The sequence below is a fragment of the Etheostoma spectabile genome, chromosome 17 (assembly GCF_008692095.1).
Source record: "Etheostoma spectabile isolate EspeVRDwgs_2016 chromosome 17, UIUC_Espe_1.0, whole genome shotgun sequence".
Classification (NCBI taxonomy): domain Eukaryota; kingdom Metazoa; phylum Chordata; class Actinopteri; order Perciformes; family Percidae; genus Etheostoma; species Etheostoma spectabile.
Genome location: NC_045749.1, coordinates 8,864,806 through 8,876,398, shown reverse-complemented (window position 1 = coordinate 8,876,398; position 11,593 = coordinate 8,864,806). Strand labels below are relative to the sequence as shown.

At 40.7% G+C, this 11,593-nt stretch overlaps 2 protein-coding genes across 5 annotated transcripts in view; both read left to right on the top strand.

The window, feature by feature from the left end:
• dachc (dachshund c) overlaps positions 1 to 7,156 on the top strand; it is a 24,589-nt gene extending 17,433 nt beyond the window's left edge. Inside the window, exons 7-11 of one of the 3 annotated variants that reach the window (XM_032541597.1) lie at positions 3,452 to 3,639; positions 4,306 to 4,453; positions 4,928 to 5,056; positions 5,256 to 5,360; positions 6,555 to 7,156. In XM_032541597.1, the coding sequence (XP_032397488.1) occupies positions 3,452 to 3,639; positions 4,306 to 4,453; positions 4,928 to 5,056; positions 5,256 to 5,360; positions 6,555 to 6,616 (632 nt within the window). In that variant the 3' untranslated portion in view covers positions 6,617 to 7,156. Of the gene's footprint in view, positions 1 to 3,451; positions 3,640 to 4,302; positions 4,454 to 4,927; positions 5,057 to 5,255; positions 5,361 to 6,554 lie in introns of all 3 variants that reach the window. The other 2 variants (XM_032541598.1, XM_032541596.1) reach the window with 2 other exon arrangements.
• Positions 7,157 to 10,504: 3,348 nt separating this feature from the next.
• The window catches only part of ubac2 (UBA domain containing 2), a 5,210-nt gene continuing 4,121 nt past the window's right edge, over positions 10,505 to 11,593 (top strand). For both annotated transcript variants that reach the window (XM_032541650.1, XM_032541651.1), the window contains exons 1-2: positions 10,505 to 10,728; positions 11,194 to 11,318. In XM_032541650.1, coding sequence (XP_032397541.1) covers positions 10,698 to 10,728; positions 11,194 to 11,318 — 156 coding nt within the window. In that variant the 5' untranslated portion in view covers positions 10,505 to 10,697. The remainder of the gene's footprint in view (positions 10,729 to 11,193; positions 11,319 to 11,593) is intronic.

The following is an 11,593-nucleotide window of genomic DNA, read 5'->3' as shown; positions in this document are numbered from 1 at the left end:
TGTGTGTGTGTGTGTGTGTGTGTGTGTGTGTGTGTCTGTATGTGAGCCACGGGAGTGTAGTTGGATGCCCTCCGCTGAGCTCGCCAGCACCTGCTAATTACCTTTCTCTACAGAGCAATGCTTTTAGCAAGAAAGAGGGAGAAAGAGGAGGAGGGGGGTGGGGTATTGCTTCTCATCTGTGAAACACCTTGAATGTGACAGTTGCCAAGACGTGAGGCCGAGGCAGAGTAGGGGAGGTGGGTGGATTTGGAGCAGAAGATGCTGTGGTCAGCTAAGTGGAGAAAACACTGTCATTTGTCACAGACAGAGAAAAGTGCCAGATATCACATTGCACGTTCACACTCGTCTCTGCTCCAGTACCCGCCGGACTCCCAGGACGTCTTTGTCGTCAGTGGCTCGGATGACAGTAAATGCAGAAAGTGAGCAACTGCCTGATGTGGGAAAAAATTGCTAATCTTCATTTCCCCTACTGTCCCGAATCAGGAACACACAGTTCTCAGGTTTACAAACAGATGGTCATCCATAATGCAGCTTCTTAGCTTTTTTTATGGGAGATGTCAAGCTGTGATGCATTATCAATAGGCAGAGCGCCAGCTAATAAAGGCAAATCACATTTTCACAACCCCAAACCAAGACTTCTGCATATGCGTACACACACACAGTAATTAGTGTAAACACCTATTAACTGTTGGGCTTGATATGTTTACAAGACATTAAGTACATATATATTGGTACGCTATAAATTATAGAAATTTACATTCAACCCTGATTATGTATTGTGCTGGAATAATGATCCATTTGCAGGTTTAAAACAAACATGGCACGTGAATGCTTGGAAGCAATATATTGAACAGGACATAATTTGTGTGCTGGTGATGTTGGTGATGGTGGTGACGGTGTAAATTAGTCAGGGGCACAGGAAAAGAAATATACTTTTCAAAACAGTACTTTTAAAGTCCTTCACAGGAGGCAGAAAAGATAAAGATGGAAAATGTGAAAAGCAGAAAATATTTTAAAAGAGCAAGACAAAGAATACAGGTGACTGTTAATTAATTGGCATCTCTGAGGCTTTGTACATGACTTTTTTTTAAAGTCATCCCCATTTGCATCTATAGTAACTATAAAAAGTCCAGGTCTCTGGTTCTAAAGAAGGGGAAGGTTACAGACAGAATCCCCTTCAGGCTGGGAGAACACTAGATCCCCTTAGTCACTGAGAGACCAGTGAAGAGCCTTGGGAAGGTCTTCAGCTGCAGCCTGAATGACAGAGACTCCATCAAGGCAACCGGTGCTGACGTGGAGGGATGGTTGAGAACATTGGATACATCTGGGCTCCCTGAAAAATTCAAGGCCTGGGTCTACCAGCATGGAATCCTCCCAAGAATCCTCTGGCCTCTGCTTATCTATGAGGTCCCAATGTCTGTGGTGGAAGGTTTTGAGCAAAGGGTGAGCAGCTATCTATGCAGATGGCTGGGTCTGCCATATAGCCTAAGTAATATCGGGCTATATGGGAACACCAACAAGCTCAGGCGCCCTTTTAGCTCAGTCAGGGAGGAACACCTGCAGTACTCTGGATTCAGAGGCAGTCCACCAAGCAGAGACTTGGCTGAAGCACAAGGCCATCCTTTAAACAGTTGCGCAAGGCAGAGCCAGACTTGGGAACTTAACAGCGATTCAACATGACTTTGCCAGCGGAAAGGAGAGATAGAGGCTGGTACAGGAGGAGGTGCGAGCTTCAGTTGAGGAAGAGAGAACCAGCAGAGCAGTGGCCATGCGGCAGTAAGGCACCTGGAGTGGGAGCAGGCGATGGAGCGGAGTGTCACCTGGAAGAACATCTGGAAGTGGAACCACCAGAAGATCAAGTTCTTGATTCAGGGTGTCTATGATGTCCTCCCAAGTCCATCCAACGTGTGCACATGGGGAAAATAGAAACACCTGCATGCCCCCTCTGTTCCAAAATAGGGACAATAGAACACATCCTGAGCAGCTGCTCCAGGGCGCTAGGTGAGGGCCGGTATTGATGAAGGCACAACCAGGTCATTAAATCCATCACGGAGGCAATCAGCAAGAGGATCAAGGACAGCTGATACACCCAAGTTATAGCCAATGACATTCACTTCATCAGGGAAGGACAAAAGCCAGAGAAGACACCGAAAAACTGCTCTGTAGGTTTGCTATCTACAGCCCGAGACTGGGCGATGACAGTGGACCTAGAAAGGCAGCTGAAAATCCATATACACCTCACCCAATCCAAATCAAAACCTGATATCACCTTGGTCTCTGAGGCCACAAAACAACTGATCTTGTTAGAGCTGACAGTGCCCTGGGAGGATTGAGAGAGAAAGAGGGAGAAATACCAAGAACTGGTGGAGGATTGTCTGAGGAACGGATGGAGGACCAGGTGTATGTCAGTAGAGGTGGGCAGTAGGGGATTTGCCAGTCACTCCCTGAGCAAGGCCTACAGCCTGCTGGGCATAACAGGTGCTAACCAAAGAAGAGCCATAGGCAACAATGCGTAGGCAGCAGAAAAAGCATCCAGATGGCTCTGGTTAAAGAGGGGAGAGCAGTGGGGGCAGTAGAATGCCACTTGGACACAGGTCGGGGTCTGATCAGTCTTGGTCGGGTCGCCGGGATGAGGGTGTCTATTGCAAGACCAGAAACACCCAGTGACTCCTGGATACAACACTGATGAAGTATCCAAGGTTGTGCATCAGAAGCTGTTTCTGTGAACTAAATGCACTTTACACTTACATTTAAAACTAAAAAAATAATATTTTTTAAGGTGTCGTCATTTCAGAAAAGAAAGTAAAATCACATATTGTATGTCAGTGCTTAATGGATAAGGATGGGGGGGTATTCTTTGTATTTCTTCTTCTGTATATGCCATCTCCCAATACTTTCTGACTTTCCTACCCTGGTGTACATCCCCAAGCCCATCTGTTTCTACTTAAGACATACATATTAAAAAACAGCTCATGAATATATACTTCCTTGTTTGTTTTTTTAAACGGCCAAATTCTTTCATAAAGCAGCTGGGCACTAGTTTATAGCAGATGTTACTCAAACAGGAGTAAACTGTGCATTTGTTGCAGACTATTTTCCGTCACAGATTTGGTGCACTTCTGAGTATTTACAATAGCAGAATGGTGTTTGTGGGAACGACTTCTAAATAAACTACAGTGTCCAGGGTAGTGTTCAGGGTAATGAAGGGATGTTACCCAGAGCTAAAATGTGGCACATTGATTAATAGTTTTTTGGACAATGGCACAGAGTCAGCTACACCAGGCTTTGGCTACACACAAAATACTTGCAGGTTGGATCAATTCATTGTTGGTCTTTTCATGGGAAGAAAAATATAGAATATGTCTACAAAGGTAAAGTAGAATAAACTGTAAGCCTTTTGTGTTAAATTGATTCAACAGACTAGACTTTCAAATGTCTCTCTGCCCTCCAGATAATAGCTCCTTGGCTGCTCAGACAACCAGGGAGAGCTGTGATAGACAAGTCTACCACAAACCCCCATCAGGCTGTGAGAGGGTATCTTACCCCGCAGGACAGAAGCTCCCAGCAGGTCTTCACCACACTCCCTTCATCTTCCCGGAAGGCTTGTCCTCCATAGAGACTCTGCTCACAAACATCCAGGTGAGGCTCTGCCGGGGCTTTATTATTATTATACTCTGAGATGAATGAGCCGCTATTTGGGATTTCCTGAAATGGTAAATAGCAGATGAGGCAGCCATTTAGGATGTGCAGTAATTGGGATGGGCATGTGCTGACCTGCTTCTCCGATTTTACATGTCTTTGTTATAGCAGAGTCACAATGAAAGCACTGACTGGCTGGGTTTTTCACAGGAAGAAAAAAAACATGTCTTTAACCTCATCTGACCCTGATGTGATGGCACTTAGCATATAGTTAAAAGACTTTCATAAGGTTCAAATCAGATTTTATTTCTATTTTCTTTTCCTACCTGAGTAAATCCAGGAATTATACACCTGACTGAAACATTAGACCAAACATTGTCTTAGGAAAAGCCAAATTCTTTGTGATCTTTTTATCTTAACAGTAAAAAGATTTAAATGCTCCTTTTTTACATTAACTACAGCTCATTTAAAATTACTTTAATATTGAAATATTGAAAACAAACAGCCTTTGTTTAAAGTGTTGTTAAAGAGAAATATTTACAAAGGATTAGGTAAAGTAAGGGTCTTTTTTTCTCTCTGGTGCAAGTCTTTGAAGAAGACAAACACCTCTCCTGGCTTCTGATCAGTGTGTAACCTGTTGATGTGTTCCTGTGTGTCTCCAAGCAGGGTCTGCTGAGGGTTGCCATAGAGAACGCCCGGGCGCAGGAGAAGCAGGACCAGATGGAGAGGACGGAGCTAAAGATGGAGCTAGTCCGAGAGAGGGAGCTCAGAGAGACCTTGGAGAGACAGCTTAGCATGGAGCAGAAAAACAGAGGTAGGCCACACCATACCAAGCATCACATAATGTATCTTAGGGAGTAGATACTCAGGTTTGCAGAAAATGCAGCGGAAACCCTCAACTGTGTTATGTGTTATTATTACCTGGAAGTTATTTTGGTATTACCTCACAAAACTACCATATATGTTTTCTGTTCTGAACACTGGCATTGTGTTCATTTTTACATCTAAACACTGACAATTCTGCTGTCTGCTGTCACTCCTCTGTGAAAGCATCCACTTTGATTTCATGGTGTTCTTCCAGTATTAGTATTAAACTGTAAACCAGGAGCATTTACCGACTATTACTCAAAAATGCAAATCTCACTGAAACCACAACAAGCTCACAATACCTTCAAAGTCCATAGATACAAACAAAGCATCTGAATAATTTTATTTGCTAAACACATTTACTTGACATTCGTCATCTGTCGTTCCTTCTCTTCTTCGTTTCTTCCTCCTCTCGATTCAGTTCTGATCCAGAAGCGCTTGAAGAAGGAAAAGAGGAGTAAGAGGAGACTACAGGAGGCCTTGGAGGAGGAGGTCAAACTGCGTGATCAGGCAGAGCACACCCTGTTGCACACTGCCAACACACACACAGGTGCAGCAACAGAAACTGTTTTGGACATAATGAATTATTTTATTCATTCACAATAGTCTTTTGTGAGCCTAAAGTTATCACAACCAACGTAATACTCATTTTCATAATAAATGTCACCGAGCCTTCTGTTGCAACATAGCCTTGACTGTTCATGTGCCTCTGATTTAAATGTCTTTATTAATTATTGACCAAACTACAGGCCATCAATCATCAGCAGCCCCTCCTCACACAGAGTCCGTGACCCAGGACATGGATGGGAGCAATCACAATGACAACAGGCTGGACACCAAGGCAACAGTACAAGGTACAGGTGTCCAGATAACTAATACAGCTTCCTTTGTGTGTAGCTATGAAAAACCAGCTTCATATTCTGATTAGTTAAAATGTTATAGTTGTGCAACTATCAGACAAAAAAGACTTAAGTAGAAAACAAGTCAAATGTTCTCTCACCAACAGACACCTTAAAGGAAATTAAAACAAAACAAACAATCGTATTACATACTTTTCAAATGTCATATCATTTTTATTCTTCTCTTGGCAATCTAGTTGTTAAATATAGTAAGAATGAATTTGTTTAAAAGAAAAGATATGTGTACCAGTCTTTGTAAAGGTACTGCACCAAGTTTGTGGGAATAAATTACTTGTTAACAGTGGTAAATTGACTGAAAAATGCCATTTCAGTGTAAGAATTGTGGAATAAACAGTCATATACCTGCTGCTGGGGATTTATCTAGCTCCCATCAACTGAACTGGGACAACAGATTTTATTATTACTTACTGCTTTTGATGCTTAACTGACCAGTCTACTGGAAGGGTTTTCAAAGATTTCACAGGGAGACCGCTCCTGAGAAGTTGAACAAAAATTAAATGAAGCATAAGGCAGTTCACTGGGGCTACAATTTTAATGGAGATGGGCGTTTAATGTATTTATTTTGTCCGCCATGCAACGTCTTCAATAGACAGAAAAAGAAATGGCCGTGATCTGTAGCCCGGCCTCATCAAAGGAGTGCATGGTTCCAGCCCACCTCTGCTCCGCGCCGTGCCAGGACCGCCGTACCAGACAGCGTGCTTGTTCAAAGCCAATTTTTAATTGAATGTCAGTGAAGCAAGAAGAGAACTGGCCACTAATTAACGGCTGTCTTAATTGTCCTCGTGACGAGTTTGTTTGGACATAATTTGCATAATTAACACCCAGTAATAAATCATTTAAAGGGGAATTGTCTGTCAGGCAGTAGGGCAGGATGTGGTTCCTTTGTGCCAGGAAGTTTTATCGCCAAAAACAGGGATCAGGGGCCGAAAAACACTTTCAACTGAGACTTACTTAATAATGATCTTTTATTAATGGTCTTTGGTCAAGGTTGTAGGGGGCCTTGTTCAATATTTATGCAAATGAATTAATAGCATACATCATTTTGCCCTCCTACTGTTACAGTCACTGTGGTCGAAGAATTTGTCCAAATTCATTATAACTTATAGAATTTTGATTGTGTTTTATTAGACTGGATTTCTTTCTGGATTTCAGAGGGCAGAGTGTTCCTGCAGACCAGTGGGATGTACTGAAGACGAGGTGGAAGAATGGATGGATGAATGGATAGATGAATGGAAGAATAGAGAGATGAACATTCCTCGCTTATGAGAAATAAAACAGGCATGCTTGGTCACACAGTGGCATCTGAGATACACATCTCCACCTCCTTGAGAGGACTCCCCTAAATTTTAAGGGTGACATTTGAACTTTTTCTTTGTTCTCTTGATAATTTATTGCAGTTATCACTGAATCTTGGCCGTAGTGGGAACAGTACTTTATTCTAAAGATGTGTTTGACTGTGTTTCTTTCAAACAAGGTTTTTAGATCCTAGATGAAGATGACCATAGTTGTTTTTGTTTTTTTGTTAGTGCTGTTTATCTTACAACAAGTGATGAATACACCTTGTAACAGAGTTCTGTACATATATATAGCCATCATTTTTGTTATTATTATTATTATTATTATCAGAAAAACATAAAGGCATGTTGTACAGTCAGTAAATGACTTGTATTGTGTATGTTATGCAGTAGTGCAGTTTGACAATACAAACAATACAAATCCTTTTTATTAAATTGTGTCAGTGCTTCTTTCTTTGTTTCATAAATAACTGTTGAATAACTATTTGTTTATCTAAAATACATAACACCTTTGAAATTGTGGATTTATTTGATAGTTTTGTTGTTTTTTGTGACAGTTTTGCATTCTGTGGTACGGTAAACCCTTGAGATTTGTTTGTGTGTGGAGGAGGGGCAGGTCCATGTGCTTGCATGTCTATACATATGTGAGCGTCTGGGTAGTGATGTGACATTGATTGTTTCACTATCTTCAAAAACATACACGTAAGTATCGACAGAAGGGGAAGGGGGGGATCCGGATCAAATGTAAGCTGTCCTTTAGTAAAACATTATGACGATGCACTCTCTTTCTCTGTGGCTGCACTCATTTTTTTTATCATGTTTCTCTAAAATATAAAGCAGGGTGAGGATCTTCAAAAGCTATACTTGGGTCAATATATAGTTAAGAGTTGAGATATTTGGTAAATTTATGGAAACGTGAGACAAGAATTAAATTAGATTAGAATTGTGTAAAGAAAATGTTTTTAAAAAATGTGTGAAAATGTATGGCTCTTTTATAGTCTTTGCTGGCCAAATATTAGCATTGAACGAGATGGAACCGTATCTAATTGAACTAATGAATAACATTTTCTGACTTGTTTTGGATTGCAGGTCTGAAATTGTCTAGCAAAATAAATCAATTGTTGCTCAACTTGTAATTTAGAATTTCACAAAAAAGTATTCCTGCATACATATTAGATATATTTGAAAGCATCATGAACTGAGTTTTTTGTATTCCTCAACAGATGCTGAGGGCAATTGAATGAATAATAATCATAATGTTGAAGCAGATCATTTCCTCTACAGAAGATGCTCAGGATTTGCTGAAGTTTTCTAAAGTCCTAAATAATATAATTCACATTGTTTTGAAGTCATTTGTTGTGTCAAAATAATCCTTGAAGTAGGCCAGAGTTTGCTCGTGCAACCTTGTGTAAATGTGCAGTGTGCCATTTCCTGGACACAGGCAGATAAGCTGTGATGCAGAACTAAAACAATACCTCTGTTACAAGCAATTCTTCCTGAATACAGAGTGGCTGACAAGTGAAAAGCAGTGATTCACATACATGAATGTGTGAATGAGTCATCAGCTTTTCAGATGACCACCTCTGAGGCTGTCTTGACTAAAAAGGTTTGTGACTTAATTCAGCTCACCGCTCTACTCTTTCACAGTCCCTTGTATCTCTCTCTCTCACACAGACACACACACACGCATCCCTTACAATTCACATTGTCCTGCCGAGAGACATGTAATGGAAAAGATAAATGGAGGATAAAGCTAAGGTGACAGGACTGAGCATGCATGTGTGTATGTGTATTTCCATATGTGTATGTTTTTGCTTGTGTGTGTGTGTATGTGTCCGCGTGTGTGTACTGCACAGCAGACCAGCAAACCATCTGCTCATCTCATCTTAATGAACAAAGCAAACAGCAGGAGTCAAGGCTGTCTCCAAATCTGGAGTCTCTTTATTGGTAAGCACACACACACACACACATTTGCACATCTCTGCACTGTTTAATCTGATTATCTTTGATTGAGAACAGGGGCAAAGCAACCTTTTTAGACCTCACTCCTACATCAGTGACAGAGAAGGTCTGAAACACAATTAGCAAGCTGTTCCTGAGCTCTGCTTTGCAGTCACATCTGACCACAAGCAGCCACATAGACTTAATGGGTGGGAACTAACCAATGGGAACTAGCATGCATACTGCATCTGTGAATGATGAGGAAATGCAACACTATTAGACAGCTGTTCGCCATATCTTTTCAAATGTACTTGGACGTAACATAAGCATTGGATCAATTGGCTCAGGAGCAATCACAGCCAGGCATAAAGGTATACACACGGTTTGATGTGAAGAAAAACTGGCAGCCGGTAGTATAAGACAAAGCAGTGACTCTGCAAAGGAAGTCTGGACCTTGACAAGATACGACACTGTGTGCATAAGGCCAAGAGAAACATACGCAAAAGCCATTAATCTGGACTTTGTGCAGCCACATCCTGCTCAAGGCCTCAAGGATAATTAACACTTTTACCTCTCTGACAGAAAGCTGACCACATGGCTTCAAGACATGAAGCACTCCCTGTCTGCTGCTTCTATGCATATCTAATAAACACATATTACACACTGAGCTAGTGGTCAATTATGACAAAGATCAAACATTATTAGACCAGTGCTTTAGGACCTGGGACTACCCTGTCTGAGGGCCGTCAGATAATAGCAGGATGGCATCGTGGGTAAGGAGACTATCCTTCCTACGACCTGTGGATGGGGACCTCTTAGTGGTCACTATGCAGAGAAAGTGTGTACAGATGGAGATGACCCCGCTGTGCAGATGCACTGTGATGTGATGTTCAGGGACCATGCTCATAAAACATGTTTTATGAGGCTTTATTAAAATAGTGCACTCTCCTCATCTCTCTCATGGTTTATTTTTTTACTCTACATTTTCTTTTTAGAGTTTTCTTTTTTTATTTCTTATATGTATGTTTTATTATTTTAACTTTGACTCATTGTATTCATATACATTTTATTTTTTGTTTGTTTGCTTGCTTGTTCAGTTCTCTGCTTTGCTTTGAAAATAAATTATTGTTAGTATTATTATTATTATTATTAGTAGTAGTAGTAGTAGTAGTATTAGTAGTAGTAGTAGTGATGAATTGGTAGCAATAATAGTATAATAGTATAAGTACACTAAATTACATTTATTTAGCTGATGCTTTTATCCAAATTAATTTACAAGTGCATTCAATCATGTGGCAATTGGGCCAAGGTGCAATCTGTAATCAATTAATGTGACTTGTTTTATTTAGCTTTAGACTTAGTTTGTTTTGTTTGCTACTTTGCTTTAAAATACATTATTATTATTATTATTATTATTATTATTAGTAGTAGTAGTAGTAGTAGTAGTAGTAGTAGTAGTAGTAAAAGTAGTAGTAGTAGTAGTGGTAGGCTAGTAGTAGTAGTAGTAGCAATGTATCACTGTTGAAACAAATTAATTTTCCATTGTTTTTTTTATCTTATTCATTATTTTTTTGTCTATGATATTACTTAGTAGGCTACTTTCATTTGCAAAAACATTATATAAATTAGGTGGAAATATTTATTTTAGTTGCATTCCTTCAGCATTTGATCATACATAAATAACTTACCTTTATTTCTAATTCGCTTCTATTCCCTCAGTATGAAAGACCTTAATGGGAATGAGGTGTTTAGATGAGGTTATCAGTAAAATATCTAGGGAGCATCATCTCGTTTTCAACGCGGAGCAACAGCGCCCTCTGCCGGTCCGTCTAATCCTAATGTCAGAGAATGACTGCGAATGAACCCTTTTTGGGCTTGTCGGGCTTCTGTAGGAGATCCCCTTTCCCCTGTCGCTTCTCCTCACAGTCACACCATGGGTCCTTCCTCCAACTATATTTCGATGTCTTTGTGTTAGGTTTCTGTTGCTTTGCGATTAACGGTCTTCGTCTGGATTTCGTTAACTCATCTGGACACAATGTTCACCTCCACTGGCTCTCGGGGCCTTTGTAAGTATCCCGGATCCGCCGTTAAACGACAGCCGGACTGTGGCAGTCCTCTCACCGCTTTTCCTGTCAGTTCCAACGGTGACAGCTAGCTAGCTAGCTAGCTTAGTCAACCGACAAGGTATTATTGCGCTGGAATTTATTTATTCGAAGCAGTATCCATCAGTTATTACAGCTGCGTTTAGTTAATTAAAGCTTTTTCAATTTAACTCAAGCTAAGTCGGTTGGTTCAGCTAAATTGTGCGTTAAAACTAATCGAATTTGTGAACATGTCATCTTCTGAATAGCTAAATAGTCAGCTGCAGTTATATTACGTTACTGTCTGTCTCCCCAGCCACATTAGTCACTTCTCTCTCTTCCATCTACAAAACCTTTGCCTCGTAAACCGTAACATGCAGAGCTGCTCGCTAAAGAAGGCGACAGTGTCACTGTCCCGTCGTAAATGTGTTGTGTGTATGTTCTGCACAGACAAGGCTCCCCTGTCTAAAGGCCTCCTGCTGGTTCTCAATGGGCTGACTGTGATGCTCACCCTGCTGCCACAGTACCAAGAACTGTTCGTATACAACCTGCAGGCTGTCACACAGCAGCATCAGGTATGTCTCCAGTATGTGTCTTAGTGAGTTAGACACAGAGGTGAGGGACTAAAAACAAACACCCAGTACGGTGTGTATGTGTCTCTGGGTGCCACACTCTTCTATTGGCTTGTTTTTAATAGACACATATACATTAACCATCATCGGGACAGGACTTTTTGAAAACCATAGGATTCACTTTGGCATATACCCAGTCCAACAAGAAATAATTATTTCAGAAAAAAGCAAGTTTTTAAAACTAAGTGCATTGCAGTGTGAACTATATTGATGAGACT